Source organism: Dryas octopetala, chromosome 2 (assembly GCF_963921425.1).
Source record: "Dryas octopetala chromosome 2, drDryOcto1.1, whole genome shotgun sequence".
NCBI classification, from domain to species: Eukaryota; Viridiplantae; Streptophyta; class Magnoliopsida; order Rosales; family Rosaceae; genus Dryas; species Dryas octopetala.
Window position 1 is genome coordinate 11,626,316 of NC_141367.1, and position 24,680 is coordinate 11,650,995.

Sequence of the window (24,680 nt, forward strand, 5' to 3'; positions counted from 1 at the left end):
TATGATGAATCCAATTTGTTAGTAGTCAATATCCTTTGCAAAAGAAAGAAACTAATTTATGCAATAAACGGAAATAAGGGTTCCTCACCTCCAGTTATGATAAGTTTTTCAACACAAAAAACAATATGTTTACCATAAGTGTACTTCGAGCAATCAAATGAACCTTAATGAGAGAGACAACAAACTCAAGACTCTTTATCATCATAGGTCTCGATAACCTTTTGCAAAATGTAGTCTCCAAAATAAATCTTTATGTTGGCTAGCTTTTAGCTATATTCTTGTACTCAATTAAACATGCATGAACAACAAGCAAAATAGCACAAAAGTGTACATAGGAGTAATAAGAAGAGTATAAGGGGCAAAAATGTGCTCTGCACACAAAACTTTTAGGTTTGAATCCCGATTTTATATTTTAGCTAGATTACATTAATTACAACAGTATTTGCCTCAACCAAATCATGTATGAAATGGTGGTGAATGTCAATATGTTTGGTTCTGGAATGTTGAACAAGATTCTTGGAAATGTTGATGGCACTAGTATTGTATATCGTTAAGATTTTTTGGATCGTACTTAGACATGCTCTCATTCTTGAATTCAAAGACTTGCTAAGTAGGTTTTGCCAGCAGACCCAAATCCAAAATCTAAAAATCAAAAACAAAAAAATTCTCTTCAATACGTTATGTGCTTTGAGTTGTAGAGAAAACTCACAGGAAGGATAAACTCCACATCTTGAGTTCTTAATGCTTGGTTTAAGGGTCTATTAGATTTAAGGGCTGGATCAGATCACTAATATTGTTGGCCTAAAGGACAACTAGTCCAAGATATTGAGACAACCAGTCCAAGATATTAAGTTGCAGGCCAAAATTGCCATCGATGTATCAGTGAGACTCTGTAAATTTCTCAATCTTTATTTGAATTTTATTTTGAAATTTTGAGAATTTGTTTGAGAAATAAAATATTTTGGATAATTTAAAAATTATTTTTGTTTTATTAAAAATATTCAGTCCGTAATTTATACCACCCAACTATAGGAAAAAATTTGTTGCCGCACCCAGCCATTACCCAACACACCAGCCGCACCCTAAACACAGCCTACCAATAGTTTAGGCTTCATTATTACTAGAATTTACGTCTATGCCATTAACCAAGCCCACTGCCCACAGCCCGCAACCAATCCCATAGAAACTGCAACCAAGCCCACAAATTGCCAGAAGCCCACAAACAAACCGCACCCAAGCAAGTCCACAGGACAGCTGGAAGCCCAAAACCCCCTAGCAGCCCAACCCACCTCACGAAAATATCCCACGATCTCTCCCACGAACAGTTTCAGACCCTCTCTCCCACGAACAGTTTCAGAACCCATTTCAATTTTCCATACTCCCTCCTCCAAGATTTCTCCTTCCATTAGAAATTTTTTTGGAACCGACTCCCCCCCCCCCCCCCACGAAAACAGTTTCAGAACCCATCCCCCTTCAACTTCCCCACTCCCCCCTCCAAGATTTCTCATTCCATCACTGAAAGAGTTTCAGACCCACTGCCCCCCACGAAAACAGTTTCAGAACCCATCCCCCTTCAACCTTCCCCACTTCTCCCCACCACGATTTCTCATTCCATTGCGAAATCAGTTTCAGAATCCACTCCCTCTGAACTTCCCCCAACTCCCCCCCCCACGATTTCTGATTCCATCACGAAAGCAGTTTCAGAACCCACTCCCCCCTCCGAAAACAGTTTCAGAACTCACTCACTCTTCAACTTCCGCCACTCACCCCCCACGATTTCTCATTCCGAAATCTACTCCTTCTCCTACAAACCAACACATATATTAGCTGAAGAAACCAAAATCGACAACAAACATAAAGAATTTTTGCAGAAAAGGTAAGTGTACATAATTTTCTTCTCGGTATTCTGGGACATAAAAATTTGTGGATATTCTGGGTAAGTGTACTAATGTAACTATATTTGAATTGAATTTGTGTTTCTTATGCAAATTTGTAGGGTTCTAAAACTGTGACTACTTTCAGCAAGGTCACTAGTATATTCTAATAACTGTGACTACTTTCAAAATTGCAGGGTTTAAAAAATGGCAAAGGGGAAGCAAGCAACAAAACAAAACAAAGCACCGAAACATAAGGTAAAACGACAAAAAACAATTGCAACTCAATTTCTAAATAAGAACAGTTTCACTTTGTGTAGGAGGAAATAGTTTCACTTGGTGTAGGAGGAAACAGTTTCACTAAGTTGCATAATGTAATATGGTTTCGTGATTTGACTGATGTAGTTTCACCTAGTTTATGCAAGTTGCACAAATTTATGTAACTATAACAAGGTCTAGGAGGAAACAGTTTCACTTAGTCTAGGAGGAAACAGTTTCACTTAGTGTAGGAGAAAACAGTTTCACTTAGTGTAGGAGAAAACAGTTTCACTTAGTGTAGGAGGAAACAGTTTCACTTAGTGTAGGAGAAAACAGTTTCACTAAGTTGCATAATGTAATATGGTTTCATCATTTGACTGAGCTAATTTCAAGCACATAATTGTTCTTGATATAAATTCACTTGCTATAAATTCACTATAATAATCCATTTACACATAAACAGTTTCACCATAATTATCCATTTGCACATGTTTACTTTACTTTACTATAAATGCAATGTAACTGAATATGGGACTAGGAAATGTACCTGGACATGTTTCTTAAGTTTGAGTATACCTTGACATGTTTCAATTCATAGCATATCCTAATAAGTGTAACTGTTTAAACATTTATAGAGTCAGAAAAAATCACCAGCGAAGGACGCTAAAAGGAATCCAGGTATACAATATCGATCTAACCTGGTGAGCTTTTTGAATATCCTCGAAAGCATCAAGCCTAGTCTACAGCAGAAGGATCTGGCCAAGTTAAAACAGACTCCTTTTTGGACTTTTTTCGATGCCTGCAACAGAGGATTAATAACAAAGAAAGAGCACAGGAAATCAGACCAGCAGATCCACCAAATCCTCAGCTTGTATGACACAAGAACACACAAATTCAAAATTGGGGGAAGATTTGAAGCAATTGAAGTTGAAGATGTTGCACAGATGTTTGGGTTGCCAAGTCATGGAAAGGAAGTACAAATCGACAACTATGGCTGCACAAGATGTGATTCAAGTTTTGTAAAGAGATATTTCAGTGAAGACATAAGAGTGACCAAAAAAGAAGCTGAAAATGCTCTTACAAAAGCCCTCCAAGCAGACAGAACGGATGATGTGGTGAGGCTGATTGTTATCTTGATGTTAACTATCATCTTCTTTGCAAATTCGGGGTACACACTTGCATGGAATTTAGTCTCCCCGATAGAAAACATCAAGAAAATGAAATCGTTTGCATGGGCAAGAGCCATAAGAGATTTCTTGAGAAATAATTTGAGGAATAGTCCACAGGGCAGTTCTGTCAGTGGATGTGTTATAATGATTTTGGTACGTAATTACATTTTTCTGTTTTTTATTAACATTATTTTACAATATGTTGATATGATTGTAACTATATCTTTATTTATTGTATCTTCACAGTATTGGTTTTGTGAGAAAACTAGAGTTATAAAACCAAAAGAAGGAAGAGAAAACATGAGTCCAACAATTGTAAAGTGGGACTTGTTGAAATTGATTGCAGCTTTGAGAAAGACAAAACTTGCAGATATAAAGGTAAAAATTTCTATTCTAATTAAGCTGTAATTGTATTATTAATATACTGAAACTGTTTTCTCAATGATACTAACACTAATGTAAATGTGCAGTTTGCAGAAGAAGATGTTGACAGTAGTAATGAGGATGATGATGATGATGATTTTGAAGAAGACATGTCATTAGTACAAATGGTAAGTGAAAAAAACATTATCTATACTGAATCTGAAATTATTGTATTGTAACTATTATTGCAATACCTTATATTGCAACTATGCAGATGGCAAGAAAGAACTTAAGGATCCGGCGAAGAAATACAAACCAAGAGGGTCCAAAAAAGAAACACAAAGTACTGGATGAGGCTGCAGAGAAAGATGAGGGAAAAAGCGATGGTGAGGAAGGAAGTGACGATGAGGAAGAACAGCAGGGTGGACACACTGAAACTGAATCTGACGAGGAGGATGAGGGAAAAAGCAATGATGAGGAAGGAAGTGAGGATGAGGAAGAAGAGCAAGGTGGACCTCCAGAAACTGAATCTGATGAGGAAGAACAAGTGGATGACACTGCAAAGGGGAAAAATGACAACAAAAAACAAGAGGAAAAGAAAGATGAGGATGAACCTGTAGAAGAAGAAGATGAAAATGAAGAAGAAGGGAATGAGTCTGACAGCAGTGCAACTGAAACTGAATCTGATGCTGCAACTGAAAATGAAGATGTCGAAGGTGGAGTCCAGACAGGCGGCAATGATGTTTTTCGAGACATTGTTGGCTCATTGGAAGATCATTATCTGAGAGAAAGGGAAGAAAATTATAGGCAAATTAAAGTTCCACATGGAGTCGAATATCAAAGAATATCGACTCAAGAAATGCTGGCAGAAGAAATGACTGAGAATGAGGAGCTTACACGAGAAAGGAATGATCTAAAACATCAATTCAACATGCTGAAAGAGGAAGCTGACAAACTTCGTGAACAGTTACAGGAAAAAAATAGAGAAAATGAAGAACTGAAGCACATGTTGCAAATTGAAAAACAACAAAATTCTGAAGTTGAATTTCAGATGCAAATGTTGCATGCTACAAATGCATCTCTAAATGAACATGTAAATGGATTGAATGAACAAGTGAAGGGAATGAGTAATGACCTTTTGGCAATAGCGACTGAGAACTGCAGCCTAGAGCTTCAAATCAAGAACCTAGAAGACATCCAAAGTGAAATAATCCACATCAAGAACGAACTCATCAAAGAGGTAGAGTTCTTGAAGGAAAAGAATACTCCTGAAACTCCCTGCCAGGCATTAAAGATATCAAATAAGCATTTCATCCAAAACCTGTCAGCAATATTACGGATGAAACAAAGAAAGAGGAAGAAGTTGGAGTACCCTGAATTCGATTATGACTGTGGAAAGAAAAAGACAAGGACCACCATCAAAACTGCCGAAGTTGCAATGCCAATTTCACAAGTGGGTCCTGATGATGTTGAGGAACTCGACAACACTCAAACCACTGAAACTGTTGAAACCACTGCAACTGTTGATTCAGCAGTAGTAGATCAAAAGAGGAGAAAAATCCCATGGGGCAGATGTGCAGTGTACAAGATGATGGAACCTGAATTGAAAGCACAAATCATATATTACTGGAAAGAAGCTGAATTTGAGTAAGTCAAATAAACTCCATCTTTTTACATATGAAGTTTCACTGCAATACTAGACTGAAACTGAATCTTCACACTGCAATTGAATTTATACTGTAACTGAAATTGTTTTCTTTATCAAACAGTGAATTCTTTTGGTGTGGTAAACCTGGATGGACAGTATCACGCGAGGATGTGGACCAGTTGATCAAAGAGCATGATGTGGCAAATACTGTAAGATAAAAGCATGAAAGTAACACATGCTCAATTTCATTCTTCTATACTTCTTATACCTTAAAATACTAATTTCTAACATTGAAATTCATCACAAAACATAGGTTGTCGACTCATATAATCACTTATTGCAAGAAGAGCTACAAGAAAGTGGTACATTCATTTTCAGTACTTATGCCTGGGTAAGAACTGAAACTGCATTATTTATTTCTACTATTAATTCTAAATGTGTATATGTATGCTTTATCAAATTCAAATCTATTTTTCTTGAGAACATCAGAGATTTTTGGAAGAGAAAAACGACAATGGCATCGTTGGATTCATTTTGAAAGAATTGTTGCAACGCTTGCCAAAATATGACAAATTCCTGTTTCCTATGCTATCTACAAAAAAGAGCCACTTCACACTACTTATGCTTGACTTGAAGAATAGAAAGTGGACGCATTTCAATTCCCTCAGATCAAGGATTGTGAACGGAAGTGATGTATGCTTTGAAAATGCAAAGTATTTGGTAAGAAACAAACAAAATGTATATTAACATTAAATTACACTAACATATGATTCATTCAGTTACACTGACATATGTTGTCTTAAACATGCAGAAAGATTACGTGGATCAATTCCTCACAGAATCCAAAAAGAATGCTGCACAAGATTTAGCTAAAGGGACAAGGAGGCAGAATCTAGTGAAACAAATAGGTCCAATTTCCCTAAACCAGGCAAATCAACAGAAACTAGATGACTTATATCAAGTGCAACTGAATGAGGATGAGAAAGTAACATTGACTTGGCTGTTGGAACACAACATTGAAATGCCAATTGAAGATGACAACAACTATCCCCAGCAAAAATCGGGAACGTAAGTATTATTACATATTTTAAAAAGTGCAAATATATATTTTAGAATAAAGGAATGACTGTAACTGTAAGTTTGACTGTAATTGTAACTTGTCTATTGCAGAAATGATTGTGGATTCCTAGTCATGTACTACACAGAGCAAATTCAAAGGGGAGCTCCATTTAAGAACCCTTTCACAAAGACAGATGTGCAGAAATTCAAAATACAAGTCCTGAAGAAGTTCATGGATCATCCACTTAGCTGGTTGAACATATTGGGCAAAAAAGTTAAGAGACCAGAAGCCAACAACAAGTTTGATCATATCATGGCGAAATTCAAACATTGATAAAATGTCGAGACTTTTATATTTTTGACTTGTATATAAGTAGTTGGTTTATTTCTGTAATTTTTCGCTAAATTCAAACATTGATCTAATTTCTTAAATTTATTACTTGTATATAAATAGTTCTTTTATTTCTGTAATTTTTGTAATGTCTAAACAATTTCACTTTAAAAAAAAAAAAACTTCTTGGTCATTAAGTTAGTGTAACTGTTAAACAATAACTAAAATTGGACACTAAAAGTAACTGAAACTGTATTTAAATGTTGTCAACTTTGCTTGTAGGACCAAAAAAACTCGCAATAACACCAACGCACTTGTCAACTTTTACAAAACAGTTTCTCTTGAAAAACAATTTCACTTGCAAAACAGTTTCACTTACAATACAGTTTCACTTAAAAAACAGTTTCAGTTGCCATGTTCAGAGAAAGAGGTTACGTCTTTTCAGTTTCAAGAGAATGAACAGTCTCATTGTTAATAAGCTATCAACTGGAATATAATAATTGTATCATAAGTCAGATAATAACATTCAACTACAATCATAAACCAAAATCCCTAATAATACAAAATATTCAACTAAAACTATATCAAAACAGTTTCACCTTCGAAAATAATACTAAAAACAAGAAAACCAAACAGATTCCATTTGAAAATTCCAAAATCCAAGAATACAGGACTACATAATCAAAATTTCGAGAATCATCAATCTAATTCAATGTAATAATTCCAAGAAATCCTTAAATTCAATTTCATAAACTGAAACTAAACTACAAAAACAAAGAAATCAATTCCTCAAAGGAGCAGTACATGTTTTCTTATTGTGGCCATCAACTTTACCACATCTACCACATTTAATAGATCTTGAACTGGCTCCAATAGACTTATACCTCGTTGATCTTGGTCTTCCAGGAGGCCTCTTTGTAAAAGGAGGAATAACAAAATCAGAAGCATCATAAGCAGATATCTCAATATCAGGAATGGGAAGAATTGCAGCTGCATAGGAATTCCTATAGTAACCAGATTTAAATTCGTCTTCAATGTAATCATAGACATTTTTACCCTCTCTTTGAATTGCTACAAGAGCATGAGCACAAGGGAACCCTTCAATTTTCCATCTACGACAAGTACAAAAGTTGGAGTTCAAATCAACTAAAACAGAATGTGGACCGAACACCTCATAAACAGAATCATATGATCGGGCAATCTTCCAATGCCTACCCACTTCCATATACTTCCTCAACATCTCATCCATTTTAGGACAAAGAACATTATGCCAACTACTAGCCTCAGTCCTTCTTTTGTCCATAGTTTCCATTATTTGAACTCTAATACCATCAACCATTTCAAATATGGGCAATGAACGAAACTTGAGGATCCAAAAATTAAAAGACTCAGATAAGCCATTTGCCATAACCCCATACCGATTACCTTTAAAAAAAGCACACGCCCAATGTTCAAACGGAATGCTCTCTAAGAATTTCTTAGCATTGTCATGCCCTTCTTTTTCCAAATCAGCCAAATGTTTGTAAAAAATCTCAACCGTTGGCGCATATGCACATTTCATGAATAAATTCAGAACACGTTCTCTCAAATATTTACCAACTACTTTCACAGGCAACTTATTTTTCAAATTTCCTACCAAATGAAAATAACAATATGCATGAGGTGAGGAAGGAAAAATACGGTTAACACCTTCTAACAAGCCAGGATTACGATCTGAAATGAATGTAACTGTACGACCTTGGGGTGCCAAAACTTGATACAAATTTTCAAAAAACCAAGTCCAATTGTCTTCAGACTCAGAATCCACAATAGCATAAGCAAGAGGAAATATACCTACAGAAAAATAAATAAAACAAACAAAGAAAAAGCCGAAGTGTAACTAATAAAGCAAAAGAATAAAATATGATAATTTACTGAACTGTAACTGTAACCAAGTCAAATAAACTCAATCTTTCTATTTTTTAACTTTCACTGCCATATTAGACTGAAACTGAATTTCCACAGAATTGGTACACTGAAACTGATCTACCAAAAAATTCCTACACTGAACTGAATTAATATCTTTAGAGCCATATATAATTAAGTCAATTAAAAGTTTCAATATTACAAATACCTGGTTTGTCGGCATTTATGTTAGGGTTTAGCTACGAGATTTTGGGCTCCGCCCAAAATCCCGTAGCTAAACCCTAACATAATGCCTCCACCAAGCCCATTCTATACCCTAGGAGGAGATTGGATCACAAATAGGGAATTACCCTTAAAAATCGAGGAAGGAAGCAACGAAATCAATAAACAACTGCAACTAAAAAAAAAAGACGTACCTTTATCACCATCCCTTCCATTTGCAGCAAGCAAATGACCCAAATACTTCCCTTTCAAAAAAGTTCCATCAACATGAACCATGGGAAGACACCATCTATATCCTTGAATACATGCAGAATATGAAATGAAAAATCTCTGAAACCGACCACTTGACTCATCCAACTGTAAAACACAATGTGTGCCTGGATTTGAAATCTTCACAGCTTCAACGTACCAAGCTAACTTTTGAAAAGAGGCCTCCTCATCACCATGAACAAGAAGCTTTGCCATCTCTTTACCTTTCCATGCATTTTGATAACTGATATCAAAACCATAGTTCAGTTTCAGTTCCTGCACAATGTCAATAGGTCTCAAAGATGGCTTCAAACGAAGCTCATCTTTCACAATTGATGATACAATTCGTGAACTCATCATCTTACCTTTAGTCTCACGAACAACTCCACGGCATGTATGCTGATTATTCATAGTACGAATATAGCAAAATCCATTTGCTCTACATAACACTGCATACACACGCCATTTACAACCGTGTGAATTCTTCTCAAAACATTCAGCTATAATCCGATCTTTGTCATTCTTCGCATATACAAATTTGAATCCCATCTGAACAGCATATTTCACCAATTTCAAACGAAATTCAGCTACACCGCCCTCAAATTTTTGTCCAACATGATCAATATAACCTTCCCACTCTTTCGATAGATAACTTTTAGTTTCAGCAGTTCCAAAATCACCTAAATACTGATTCGGATCAATCAAACTCTCAAAGTCTTCAGAAGATGAACAACTTGCACCTTTCTTTCTTGTATAAGAGACTTCACTAGCACTTGTATCTTTAGATGATGTACTAGGAGCACTACAAGCAACATACTCAACAAGAACACCATCGTGATTCACAAGTATATCAACATATGAAAGTTTAAACAAAGGCAAAGAAGCTAACATCAAGTGAACATCCATATCACATTCCAATTTGCAACTTTCAAGATCCGGTAAAGAGTAAGATAACCTAAATTGCCCTGCCTTCAAATGATTGAATCTCTTTATTACTTCACTACAAATCCATTCATAGGTAACACCGGAAAACAATGACAAAAGAACTGACTTACTGTCACAAGTAACTCTTGAAATCACACCAACATCCATTAAGCTACATGATAAGAAAACATAAAACAAAAAGGTAAGTAAACACTGACTAACAAAATAAAATCAATTGAAACTGTTAAAACAGAACAACATAATCAGTATTGCAATTTAATCTCTTAATAAGTTTAGGCAATATCAGTTTCAATTTCTGACTTAAAATAAAACAAACAAAGAAAAAACACAAGTGTAACTGAAACTGAATTTCCACAGAATTGCTACATTGAAACTGAATTTCAACATAATTCCTACAGTGAAACAGAATTTCCACAAAATTGCTACACTGAAACTGAATTTCAACATAATTGGTACACTGAAACTGAATTTCAACATAATTCCTACAGTGAAACTGAATTATTCTCTTTAAGGTTTTGATATCAATTGACTAAGTTGATATTACATCTAAATAAATCAACAAACCTAAATTCAACCACTAAAGCTGTAACTAAATTACTCCCAGAAATTGAAACTGAATCACTCAAACAAATTATAACTAAATCACACACAGAAATTGTAAATCAATTGAAATTTACAAGAACTCACAGTAATCAAATTTGGTCTACTAAGCTCCGATGAAAACCTCCCGATCACAATCAGAACAATCCGATCACAACACCCCGAACAATCCGATAACAAGCTCGCGCAGATTCAATTACTCCAAAATCCGATGAAGACCTCCCCCGATCACAGAAAACACCCCGCAGAATCCGATCTCAAGCTCACGAATCGCACGAAGAGAATCGCATATGAAGATGAAGAAACTCACGATGAAGATTCAAGCTCACGATGATGAAGATTCAAGCTCATGATGAAGATTCAAGCTCACGATGAACATCGCAAGCGCAAGAACAGGGGTAACTAAAAAAACGGTACGGTAATTAATGTTGTTGATGTAGGAAAACAAAACAGGGGTAAACCTGGTATATTTAAAAAAATTAAAGTCAAACTTTTCTTATTAGAAGTTGACTAGGGGGTTTACAGAGATATTAAGTGTTAACAGGGGGTTTTGAAATAGTTTAATAAAGATTGGAGGTTTTGAATTAATGTATATCAAAATAGGGTGTTTTAAATAGTTTACATAAAAATATTTTCGAGGAATTTTATATAATTATTTGTTTACAAATAATTGTTTTATTTTATAAATTCTTTTCAAGTTTGACCCGATTTTGAGAAAATTTAAATATTTGGATTTTAACTTTAATTTTAGTATGGTTGGGTAGTGCTCTGCTCTACAAGCGTGTATATGTGAACGGTTCGTGAATCAGATTATATATGAAAGTTTGGTATCCCAGTGGACTTGTTTGGGGGTCGGTTGGTTGGTGCCTTGTTATTATACGGGTACTCTGATTCTATCTCAGATAATCCAAGTACGCTTTGTATATGTGCTTGTGATGCTGGATGTGATATACCAGGATTATTACCAATGTCCTATGTGTGATAACCTGTGTATTGATTTCCGAAAACAGATTTCCCAGGGTGCTTGATTATGGAAATATTTATATAGTGGCTTATGACACTCTCGATGGTTATTGCTATGATTGAATATTGTATTAAATTGATTTATTTAAGTATGAAGCTCGTTTTTACTCATAGTTTACCAGATTTTTCATGTGACCCAGTGCACCATTCCGCGGTGTAAGAGTTTGTTTTGCAGATTACTAGATTGAGGAGGCAGCGTGAGGAGGACATGGCAGTAGCAGTGGGAAATCCAAAGTTTTAATGTTATTATTTTTATTTTGTGATTTGATTTTGTAAATCGTTTTATTTTCTCATTGGCTCATTAATAATTCAGATATCTCTTGAAGTTGCATATTCTAGAATGTGTAACCTCAACGAGTTAGTTTTGTTGTAAACTTTTGATTAAGAAAAATTTAATTTCCACTGCTTATTTTATCTCTGATCCAACCCAATTTTTAAATAAAGGGCTTGATGTATTTTAAGAGACTTGGGATTATACACTCGAAGCTTAGTGTTGTACTCTCGGGATCCTTAGGGCTCGTTTGGTTTAAGTTTTTGAGGTCTAGAAATGAGAAATCAATTTTATTCCCATATGTGGTAAGTACATGGAAGATAAATCATTTCCTGACCCAAGGGAAATGATTCCCTTATTGGGAGGAAGGAAACTCTTGTTGGAGCTTGGGTTTTGTTTTTCCCCTTCTTGAGAAAAACATTTATTGCTTATTTTGTGGACTAAACAAATCTTGATATTTTATTAAATTAATTTTAAAAAAATTCTTTTGTTTAATAAATAAGGGTATAATTGAAAAACTAAATCAATTTTATTTCATATTTCTGCACAAACCAAACAAGGGATTGAAAATGAAAAAGGAATTATTGATTTACTTTCCCAACATTACCAAACGGGAGAATGAGAATCTTACATTCTCTTCTCTCTAGAAAAGACATAGGAATTGATTCCGTGAACCAAACGAGCTCTTAGGGTACGTGCCGGGGGTTCAAGGCTTCATAGCATCCGTCTCTACGAGAGATGCATCTGCCATTTTGTCCTTTGCAGGAGATGCATCTGTTATTTTGTCTTTTACACCAACTTATTAGGATAGGGTCATTCTCACTAGGTTTATTAGTGATTTGTTACTAGTATCTAATTTATTACTGGTTTAAATTGAGTTGGGTTCTTGATGGATGCCAATAGGGAGGAGCTGTGGCATGCCAAAGAGAGAAATGAGGGTCGAGACATATTTCTTAACTCGGTGACCCAAGGAAGAAAAGTTTTTTATTTTGGTCATTAAGAAAATGAAATATAAAGTTATAAACGAAGCTGATGTTGCATGATTCAGGCTGTTGGATTCTTTTAGATGGCTAAGATTCAAAGCCTGGTACAGTCTGGTACCATTTGGGCCTGGTCCGTCAAAATATTTGGTGTTGCCTCAAAATTTTTTATCTAGCAAATCATCGTCACACACTAGAAAATACAAAAGGGGGGGGCTATGCACACCACCATTTTGTGCTGAGTTGACCACCCTTGCTGAGTTGACCACCCCCTTGTAAAATTTTTTTAATTTCTACTGAGTTAACCACCCTAAAATGACCAAAATACCCCTTATTTCACAAAATGACACAAAATACCCCTTTTTACTATCTACACCCACCTACCCCACCCAAACAAACACCCCACCAGTTAACCACCCGCAGACCCCACCCCCTGGCCTACCCGCAGACCCCACCCCCGCCTACACGCCACCAGTCGCCGGTCCTCCCCGCTGTCGCCGGTCCTCCCCGCCGTCGCCGTTCCTCCCCGCCGTCGCCGGTCCTCCCCTCCACCGCCAGTAAGCAATTTCAGGTGTTGCTTACTCTCCCTTACTCACTCTCTGTCACTCTCTCCCTCCTACATTCCTACATTCCTACATTGTGATATTTTGGCCTTCTAATTACTATATTTGGCATTAATATATATATTTGGCCTTCCAATTACACAGATATGTGATATTTTAGAGAAATTAGAATGAGATTTTGAAAGTGGGTGTCTGGACAATTCAGTCTGATTTCGAATTTCATTCGGTACTGGTGTACCGAAATTTCTTAATTTGTTCGGAAGTATACTGTCGAATTATTTCAAAATATTCGACAGTATACTTCCGAACAGAATTTGTTGGAAATGTGTTACAAATTCATTCGGTAGTTCAGTTCCGAATGATTTATATTTATTCGGTAGATATCCTCCGAAATATCAAATGTCATTCGGTGGGTCTCTGTCGAATGAATATATTGATTTAACTGTGCTGGTTCCATTCGACGGGCATCTGTCGAAACATTGACATATGTTCGGTGGGTGTCTGCCGAATGGATCTTAATATTTCGGTGGACATCTACCGAATAGATCTGAAATTTTCGGTAGACATCTGCCGAATGACATGAAAATAAAATATTTTTACATACACTTTTCTCTTATTCTATATTTCATGATAACTTATATTCTATGTATTGTAAACATGATTTCAATTTTTGAATATAGGTATGGATAGGAGAGGAGCATCTAGAGGTAAATCTGCTCGAGGCGAAACTTCTAGAGGTAGATCTTCTAGAGGCGGTGATGCAAATGAAGATCGAACACGTCCTACAGCTTCAGAGAGGCGTAGGAGGAGGGGCAACACTATTTACGAAGAGAGGGGGGATGATGTCCAGCCGGAAGAGAATGCAATGGAAGATGACAACAATGATTCAGATGGGCCTTTCCCTGGAGGTCCCACTGATATGTCATTGCTTAGGAGCTTCAACAGTCACATTGCTGCCTCCATTTGGAAAAATGAGGTATTAGAGATTATACATAATGACTTATATAATTTAAAATTTTATAACTATATAGTTTGCAATATTGTAATTGACTTGTGGCTTGTTTTTGAAAATAGGAACGTGAGCCCCTAAGATGCATATCCAAAACAACAAAGCTGCGCACATGGGACTTGTGGAGTAGAAATGATAATAACAATGTGAAGGGGTATGTGATGAGATCTGGGCTCGGACCACTGGTGTCATGCTCGTATCGTACTGTTGATAAGGTAGTGGTCTCAGCCTTTGTTGAGAGGTGGCAGCCTGAGACTAATACTTTCCATATGCCATTCGGTGAGATGACCATCACACTAGATGATGTGTCAAACATTTTGGGAATTCCGGTTGTGGGTTTATCACTTTCTACACCCCCTCATGATCATATTGCATCAAATTTGTTATTGAGAACATACTTAGGGGTGAGTGAGGCAGATGCCACATCGGAGTTGGATGACTATTCTGGTGGGTATGTGCGTCTCGAGTGGTTACGGTCGAGGTTTGGCCATGTGTGTGATACAGATGATGATGAGCTAGTGAGGTGTGCTGCTAGAGCCTATTTATTGTTCTTATTGGGATGTACCCTTTTTGCCGATAAGACTGGCACAAGGGTACAAGTCCAGTATCTACGATTACTTACTAATCTCGACACCACTAGCCATTATGCATGGGGTGCAGGGGCCTTATCTTTCCTATATCGGCAGTTAGGTGTTGCTTCTAGGTCTAAGGTTAAGCAAATGTGCGGATATATGACCTTGTTGGAGGCATGGGTGTATGAGCATATGCACCATATTGTTAGTCCGGGCTATGACATTAACTACTTAGAGAGTAGCCCCCGTGCGCTCCGATGGACTCCGAGGAGGGATACCGGGACAACTTGTGAAGATGTGCAGAAACTGAGACAACGACTTGACGATTTGAAGGCGGATGAGGTATATATTTATAGTGATAATGAAAAATTAGACTTAATTTTGCATTTGTTGCTCTTGGATGAATTAGTTGATACTAACTTATTTTGGTTTTTTTTCTTTCTTCAGGTTATATGGGAACCCTACAAATCCAGTAGACAACAACATCCATTACTAGATGTTGCATTTTACACAGGATTGATCAAGTGTTTCGACATTGTGGAGCCATATTATCCGGAGAGAGTCTTAAGGCAATTTGGACGGGTACAAACTATCCCCCCTGCACCACGTGCTCCTCAGCGTGGTGGACGAGGTGCTTATGCACAATCGTACAATCCCTTTTACGAGTACTTTGATAGTACGTGGGAGAGGTGGCCGGACCACTTATTGTCTGAAGATAGTCGCAGTGTACCAGTGAAGGCTCCATCTGACACCGTTGACGGCTACCTCCAGTGGTTCCATTATGTATCTCATCCGTACATCCAAAATCCAGCACTGAGGACTGCATTTGACCCCCACAGGACCGTGGCAGCAGGATTTGGCAGGGTATGGATCCAAAGGCTTATAATTTGAAATTGGTGGTGAAAATTGTTTATTTAGGCTCAAATTGGCTTATATTTTGACATGGTATATAAATTGTTGCTTATATATGATTTTGTTACTTACAGGACTGTGTTGACCGTATGTTGCATATCACTCGCCCTATTGTGGCATTGGGCGAGGATGAGGCCACAAGGCGTCCCTCTCACCTTTACAGGGCGATTGACAGTCTACAACATATCTTGGAGGGCACACACTTGAGCAACACCATGACCTACCAGCGCCGCACTCGGCAATGATCACCCGCTTTCATGTTCAGAAGTTTTTTTGATGAACACAAGGGCCAAAAGTTAATGACTAATTATGAGGGTTATTTGTAATTATGACCTTCTGTTTTTTATTTTGGCTAAAATTGGAGCATCTTAATTTAGTGACTTTGAAATTGCATAAAAACAATCCGAACAAATATTGGAGCACCACATATTATGATAATATTATGCATGAGTCAAGATCTAATAAAGGTTAATATCATCCCACATACATGGTACGTACACCATAAAGGTTAAAAAAAATTCACTAGATTTAATTAAGTTGAAATTCAATCATTATCAAGAGACACAATTTCCGGCGTAGGCACGTCACCATTAATTCGCTTGAACTCCTCAAGGCGATTTTGATATCCAATGTACCAACCACGTGCGGCATACGCGTCGGCATGTTTATGCCAATCATCTGAAATAGGTGGCATAGGATGGCCCGGGGACAAGTGTACCTACACATATTAATTAAGTGAATAACTTAGCAATGACAATTTTCTACTATAAATTTACAATTACACAATTTATAGCCGTACCTGTACAAAATGATCACCGTTGACAAAACCAATGCAAATCTCACGGAGCTCAACGTCCTGATGTGCTTCTGAGTGTGCATATAGTGGGAGACACGTAAGGCATAACGATCTACATAAATGGATCACGGTTACACCATAACATGTGGCGATAATATATCCCATCTCGGGCATAGTCATCCAATGATCTCTGGGTGCAGGGGTGTCATCAAAATAGTCAAGTACCCTCTGAAACTCCATAACTCGCTCGCGCACATGGAAAACTGACTCAAACAAAGCCGGTGTATGTAGCAGTGTCCTGGATAAGTCTGTGCGTACCTTCCGCCAAGCATCCACTCCAAATCCCATAGCTGCAGCTACAACTCTATATCCACAATTACCATCTGGTAAGACGTCGGTTACACCAGAAATGTACGGTCTCATGATGGGTTGAAACTGGTCTATATACCGATGTGGCTGAGCAAATGGAATGGGCGAACTCGTCTTCACTTTGTTGGCCCGTTTTTTTAGTTTCTTTTTTGGCGAGGTACAGCCAACATTGCCAATGGACGGTGAGGGTGAATGACTGTCACAACCGGAAAGTACGTACTCAAATGCGGATGGCAAACGCCTAGTAGAGGTTTCAGCTTTACTTGGGCGGCCCCTAGTCTTGGTCTTCACTTGTGGTTCCCTCAGAGTAGTGGAACTTGGATTCATAAGCTCTTCTAACTTCAAACTTATGTGCTTCTGGGTGTCTGCATCTTGCTCTTCCATCCATTTTATTAGTCTATCCACTGTGGCATTAACTGGAGGATCTGAGAGTTTTGTGACCTCCGGTTCCCTATTGTAATCCAACTTTCTCCAATAAGGATGAAGGGAGTCAAGTGGAATAGGCCGGTTACGTCGTCTATACGACAAAATCTCATGTGCACATGGCAACTCGTGTGTCCGACGAATGGTGCAATCACATGGTAAGGCACCTCCAATCCATTCAGCCCTGTACAATATAAAAGAAGTGAATAAATTATTGGTACAAACTAAATAAGTGTTTAATGCGTAGAATGAAGGTTAGTGAAGGTACCTCTTTATCTCACAACCAATTATATTCAATGCTGTATCTGATACATAGCCTAACAATTCCTTCATCTCCTCATGTTTCCTGACACTATGCTGGATAAAACAACGGCTTTTCTCAAATGATGCCTTAATGTGTGTATGCTGCAACTCTAGCAATGTATGAATATGCTGCCATGATAATTCAAAACTAAGCTGACTAGTGCCAAGTTCCTTCTTTAACCTTGAATGTGCACTTTCAGCCCTGTTCGTAACAAGAAGTTAGTATGTGTGTCCAAGCATATAACAAGTCAATGATAACAAAAATAGACTACCTGTTCGAAGTGGTGTTACCAAGGTGCATACAAGCATCTGTCCATGCAGCCACAAACCTCTCCTTATAAGGTATCAACCAACTATCCTTAATGTACTCAATAGCTCCGGCGTATGAACAAAAGTTGGTTTCCATGTCACGCAAACGACTCACATACTCATCCTCACTCTCCGATCCAACCAAACAATTCCAGGCAGCATTAAACTTCTCCCAATGGTCAACCGTACCAAACAACTTCCTGCAATTTTTCAACACATTTTTGCTAATGTGCCATCTACACAATAAATGTCTTGCCCTAGGAAACACTTTAGGGATTGCAGACATGAGTGCTAGTTCCCGATCCGTGACAATCACGTTAGGAAGACAGTCATCATTCAATAAAGACCGTACTCTACCCAAAGCCCATGTATAATTATCCTCCTTCTCAGAACATATATAAGCGAATGCAACAGAGAATGTCATGCTAGTGGAAGTCACACCCACAATCTCAAAAAGTGGCCAACGGTACCTATTAGTCTTATAAGTGCAATCCATTATCAGTACATGCGGAAATGCACGTAATATATCAACACTCTCAGGATGAGTCCAAAACAGGTCAGTCACAACATCACCAGAACTTCTATGCCACTCAACATAATTATGTTCTCTCAGCTTAGTTAGCAATACTTGCATCTCTGATCTACCGGCCCTCTCGATGACCCTATGTTTTTGCCTGGCATTGTATACTGTCTTGATGATTGATGTATTCTGTGGATTCTGACTTTTTATGGTCTTCAATATATCTTTCGGTTTCACCAAAGTCTTGGACAAAGCCACTAACAATGAATTCTCTTCTTCAGTTAATCTGCCTGCGAATGAATGCCCTTCATTATACTCTGAAACTACATGGTTATGCACTCCACATGCAACCTCCAACTCCCATTGATCACCACATCCAGTGTTCACCGCCTTCAACGAGAATGGACATCCACATTTCTTCGAACGGGTGTCCTTAGAGTCATCAGAAACCGGTTGCTTACGGCTAGCAGCATCGGATGTTTGGTCGCCTGAATCTGACTTTGATGACTTCCTTGATCTATTTGGCTCATATTGACCATTTCTCTCACAAGCAAATTTGATCCAAGCTCTCTTACCACGAACCCCGCCTGCATCAGACCTTCTAATGACAATTACCATGTTGTTCCTTTTTCCTTGTGCACGAATCCAACTAACCATTGAATCCTTACTTTGAAACACCTACACATGATAATTATATATATTATTTAAAATTCATATTTAGGTATGCATAAATCATAATTCCCGGCCATACAAACAATGTTTACCTCCGCTGTTGTGAATTCATTGGTGTAGTCAAAATTGCACCTTCCTTCAACTATGCTGAGTTCGGTGGAAGCATCCACTTGCTGCTCCTATTCAGAAAAAAAAAAAAAAAATTAATTTTTGTCCCAGTATTCGACGGGAAGCCACCGAAAATATCACATATATTCGGTGCCTAAGTACCGAATATACAAACAAAGTTCGACAATTGACTACCGAATGAAACAATTATACGTTGGTCATTCGGGAAAAAATGTAGTTCTGTCCCAGTATTCGACGGGAATCCACCGAATAAACCATGTATATTCGGTAGCTAAGTACCGAATAAACCATGTATATTCGGTGGCTAAGTACCGAATATACCAATATAATTCGACAACTACCTACCGAATAAAACTATTTTAAAAACTATACGTTATTCATTCGGTGGATATCTGCCGAACAGTGGGAATACATTCGGTGAAAAACCACCGAATGTATTGCCATTTTTCGACGGGCATCGACCGAACAAATGTGTAAAAATTTGACATTACATTTATAAACGGTGGATACCTACCGAAATATATACATTTATTCGGTGACCATCCACCGAAATATAATGTATATTTCGGTACTGGTTTACCGAATAAAAACACGAACTCACAGTTTTTCAGCCGCGAAAAAATTCAAAAAAACTCAAAAAAAACTCAAACTTACTTCATTTGATGACTCCAAGTTGTCGTTCTGATTGTCCATTTGTCAAAAGTAGGTGATTTGGATACAATGCATTTGTTTACAAAAACAATCTATGTCTAGGGTTGGTTGAAGATGGTGGTGGTGGTAGAAGAGAGTGGAGTGGGTGGAGCCAGCGGGTGGGATTGTGGGTGGAGCACGTGGGTGGGATTGTTTAAAACAACAATCTATATCTAGGGTGGAAGGTTGATGATGGTGGTGGTGGAAGGTGGAAGATGAAGGTTGAAGATGGTGGTGGTGGAAGGTTGAAGATGGTGGTGAAGATGATGGTGCTCCTCTCAGCTGGTGGGTGAAGATGGTAGGGGGTGTTGGGAGAAAACCAAATATTAGATGTCCTTTATGGTCATTTTGCTATAGGGTATATATGTCTTTTACTAAATACAAGTTAGGGTGGTCAACTAAGTAGAAGAGGGTGGTCGGAATAGCCGCCCCCAATACAAAAAGCAAAGTACAAGAAAATCAGTTGGAGAATAAAAAAGAAATCAATAGTAAATAAATAAAAATTGACGCACGCTCCAAAGGAAGCAAAATCAAAGCCGTATAAAACTAGGACTTTGTCCCAAACAAATGTTGAACAAAGTTCTGCATACAATTTACATAGTAGAGTTTACAGTTTCACAAATCAAACAGGCAAAGATCTACATAATTATTAACATATATTGTCTAAAATACTCAAAATAATACTCTTTGTGAAAGAACCCACTTCCTCCAACACTTGCTCATTCATGCATTTGGGCAATGAAGGGTAGAAAACATCTAACAAACTGAAAATTGGTTTAAATTAATGCTAAAGAATGAAAAAATAGCCAAGGGAGGAATAGAAAGATAAAAAGAAAATATGAACTATAGTTACATACAAATATATATGATACAGCTAATTCCATTAACATCCAGCAGCTTTCAAGAATTTGTCATAAGGACTTGAAGGTGGTAATTTGAAAGAATGTGGGCCGAACTCACGGGAACAGAGGAGAAGCTGATTTTGTACTTGAATTTGCTGCTTGTTTCTCAACTTTAGATCCCCTTCTAAAAGTTCCATTGCCTGAAAGAAACCCCAAGATTTAAAAAAATAAGAAAAATAAAAACACACAAAACAAAACAAAATTAAAAAATAAAATCAATAGTATGTTATCTACCATGTATATTGATAACACAATCACCCAGCTTTCATTCTAATTACACATTTCCAGTATCTACCAGATATATCATGTCAACCAGCTTCCATTCTATCACATATTTGCATTATGTAACAGATCTATCATGTATATCACCTTGGCTATCATGCAACCCAATTTAAGCCAGAATATTAGAGTTCAAGTCCTTGAACTCAGCCAGAGTTACCAGTATTGTGGTACAATCGGGTTTTACAGGTACAGGAAAGGAATATGCTCCCGTGCTTGGTATGTGCAATATATATTAGGATATACTCAATTTTCTATTTAGGTTTGGGTTTGCATAAAAAATTTATTATTGTAACCAGTGCACAATTCGAAATTACATCAATATTGCATATGCACCAAAAGCATAGACATGCGCATACAAGCCCATCAAATCAATAGATTACAGCATTAGGGATCAAATAGATGTGCTTGAACAAATTTTTCCTTAAGCTCTAGTATATCAGCCTTTTTTGTTCTTAAGTTTTCTTTCATTTTAATCTTTTCTATTTTTAAACTTCCACATATATCGTGGTAAATTGAAACACCAGTTTTGAAAAACTGGATCGTCAAATTACGATGAATCAGGAATTGCAATCTTGATTATAGTTCTCAAGGGGATAGGGGATTCTGGTAGCTCTGCTCAGAACTTAGCCTATGAGCAAAGCAAAAAAATCCAACGAGCAACAAACAATCTTTGATAATGCAATAATGTGGCGTTTTATTACAAGCAACCACCTTTTCTTTTCTTTAAATTTAATTATTAATAGGGTTAGTATATACCAACAAACCATCCTAAAATTCTCAGTTTTCAATCACTCCATGCCTTGTGATATTGTGAAGTCAGTTTTTCCACGACACAACTGATGGTACAAGTTACAACTACAATCAGATGAAGGCTGTAACTACATTCAGATGAGGGGTAAAGTCATTATAATATTCTGAGAGCGTCCAACCTTTATTCATCAAAATCTATGGTGCTGAAATCATAACCTCAGCAGAGGTCAGAACCGATACATATAAGTAATATGTCAAATCTTTAGGGTTGGTCTAAGTATCATAATTCAATGTTATCATCAATGCAACAATGAAAGGTGATAAAAAGGGGTTTAGAACCGAAACATATATTAGGTGGTTAATAAGTTCAGGTTTCAGAAATATATAGATCTGTTATTTTAAATTTACTAACCGTGGCTGGTAAAGTGGAGCATTTGTTTTCAGTTTCACTGGAGAGGACTATCGCCTTGGCGTCCACTTGATGCTTGAAACTATGAAGAACTGCCATCTTCTCCTGTTTACCCGTTACAAGGGCTTCACACTGGCTCTTCATTTGGTCATAAGGTATAGGTGCTGTGGAAGTTGGGAAGCTTGCAACTTGTTGCGCTGTTTCTAGAACCTGAATCCCAATATGTTATATCCAAGAAAATATGAAACCTGTACTGATATTTTGCTTACAAAGAAGAAATAATACATAAAATGAATTAAAGAAACAACCAAGCTCATTTACGCAAGGTAATCAATAGAAATTAGACATTTAGGAGACACAAATGTTGGTTTCTTAAGACCATCTTAGTATACTTAGGGTACAACATCAGCCTCAAATTTTTATTCATGTTATAATCTATCTTTTCTTTAAATGCGGTCCATCTGTCTTAACAAATAGTCACTGATTAACCAGAATGTTGTGGGAGAGAACATAAATATTTTTTCTAGGAAACAAAATGAATATATTAATAAAAGACCCATGTTCTCAATCTCGAAATAGAATGAATATATTGACAAGAATTTGAGTAGTCCAAGAAACCCCAGTCCACATAATCATAAGCCTTCTCAAAATCAATCTTAAAAGCCAACCCCTATCCTGACAATTTATACTTTTCCACCACCTCCTTAGCCACCAATAATAAAATGCATCTGAAATTTACCTACCTCTCAAAAAAGCTCCATGGGAAGGCAAAATTGTGTCACCAAGAACCTCCCTCGATCTAAATGAGGGTGCTTTACAAAGACTTTATATAAACATCATACCAAACTAATGGGCCAGTAGTTGGTGATCATCAAGAAACTGAATTCCTTGAGTATCAAACAAATAAACAATGAATTTGTGACCGGCTTTGGAAGAAGCTTGTATAGTTTGGGAAGGGGTTTTGATTGATAAAAAAGAACAATCTACTCCTTAGAAATCACATATATGCCCTTAGGGAAAGCTACACATGACATAAAATCACACTTGGAAATGGTGGAAATTAGCTAGAGCAGCTGGTTCATTCGCCATATTACTGCTCAAATCATATAACCCTGCAGAGGTCTTTCTTTCTTATTCCTGCTCCGCATCTTGTGCTTCTTAAAGATCAAAGCATAGTAACCCCTTGAAATCACTCAACTTATATCAGCCTCCCTAAACAGCCTCCATCATAACTCCAAAGCAACTGGAAACTGCAGGAAAACATGGTCAACACTTTCCTCTCCATTTTCAACAAAATACACCATTGTGGGAAAAAACATACGTAAGGCCTCTGAAGGAATCTAGGCATTCAACCCAAAACCAATTGGCTATATGAAGAGAGGCCCAAGACTCTTATAAGAACTTACACAAAGACTATAATTTTCCTATGTAGGACAACACACTCCACATTCTTACATGCCACCACATGTGTGGCGTCACTTAAGCCAAGCACGTGAATCATAATGGGTGGTGTGGAGCACGTGTGGCCACTCGGCCTAACACAAATGGGTGAACTTGCTTTGATACCCTGAAGGAATCTAGGCATCCAACCCAAAACCAATTGGCTATATGAGGAGAGGCCCAAGACCTTTATAAGCACGTACACAAAGACTACAATTTTCCAATGTGGGACAACACACTCCACATTCTTACAGCCTCTTTTGAACTTGAACACATGTATCTACCATTCTACCCTCCCATGAGCCACTAGCCATGCCAAAACCATAACTTTGGGAACAACCTTTGCCTTCCAGATCTGCCCAAAGGCTAGAAAAAAGACAAATCTGGTTTGCCACTCAAAAAACTACAGAATGATTTGCATGAGTACTTCCGCCAAGCCTCTAGCCTCCATCTTCTTACATCCATGGGAAACACTCGCACCTACCCAGTAACAGTAGCAATGCAGAGAACTCTTCCGCTTCCAACTCATTCAAGTTCCTCCTTAGACCAAAAATCCCATTTATAAGGATAAATAGAACGGTCTACCATCCTAGATGTATTTACATCACGCTGTCTGAGTGGTAAATATAACCTAGGAAACAGATTTTCCAGTGGTCACTCCTCTAGTCAAATCTCCTCCCAAAAACAGCACTCTTTTCCAACTACCCACTGCAAATTTTCAACAGTTCGAAAA

The 24,680-nt window shown here is 37.4% G+C and overlaps 3 protein-coding genes and 1 long non-coding RNA gene across 4 annotated transcripts; all 4 read right to left on the reverse strand.

Moving 5' to 3' along the window:
* Positions 1-7,435: 7,435 nt before the first annotated feature.
* LOC147293103 (protein FAR1-RELATED SEQUENCE 4-like) lies at positions 7,436-9,363 on the reverse strand (the record flags this gene model as incomplete). The annotated part of the gene is made up of 2 exons (XM_086231003.1): positions 7,436-8,535; positions 9,024-9,363. Coding segments are annotated over 2 exons (1,392 nt in total), but the record flags the coding sequence as incomplete, so codon positions are not given.
* Positions 9,364-16,466: 7,103 nt separating this feature from the next.
* On the reverse strand, positions 16,467-17,967 carry LOC147293104 (uncharacterized). Its single transcript, XM_086234273.1, has 3 exons — positions 17,810-17,967; positions 16,753-17,725; positions 16,467-16,671 (listed from the first exon to the last, which is right to left on the reverse strand). Exons 1-3 carry the CDS (start codon positions 17,872-17,874, stop codon positions 16,498-16,500), a joined length of 1,212 nt encoding a protein of 403 aa, XP_086090399.1. The 5' UTR covers positions 17,875-17,967; the 3' UTR covers positions 16,467-16,497.
* Positions 17,968-18,112: 145 nt separating this feature from the next.
* Positions 18,113-20,534, reverse strand: LOC147293105 (protein FAR1-RELATED SEQUENCE 5-like). The gene is made up of 3 exons (XM_086231004.1): positions 20,129-20,534; positions 19,438-19,524; positions 18,113-19,351 (listed from the first exon to the last, which is right to left on the reverse strand). Exons 1-3 carry the CDS (start codon positions 20,165-20,167, stop codon positions 18,113-18,115), a joined length of 1,365 nt encoding a protein of 454 aa, XP_086087130.1. The 5' UTR covers positions 20,168-20,534.
* Positions 20,535-20,684: 150 nt separating this feature from the next.
* LOC147293106 (uncharacterized) lies at positions 20,685-24,674 on the reverse strand. Its single transcript, XR_015120187.1, has 2 exons — positions 22,511-24,674; positions 20,685-21,206 (listed from the first exon to the last, which is right to left on the reverse strand). It is a non-coding gene; the product is annotated as an uncharacterized LOC147293106 (long non-coding RNA).
* Positions 24,675-24,680: the final 6 nt, after the last annotated feature.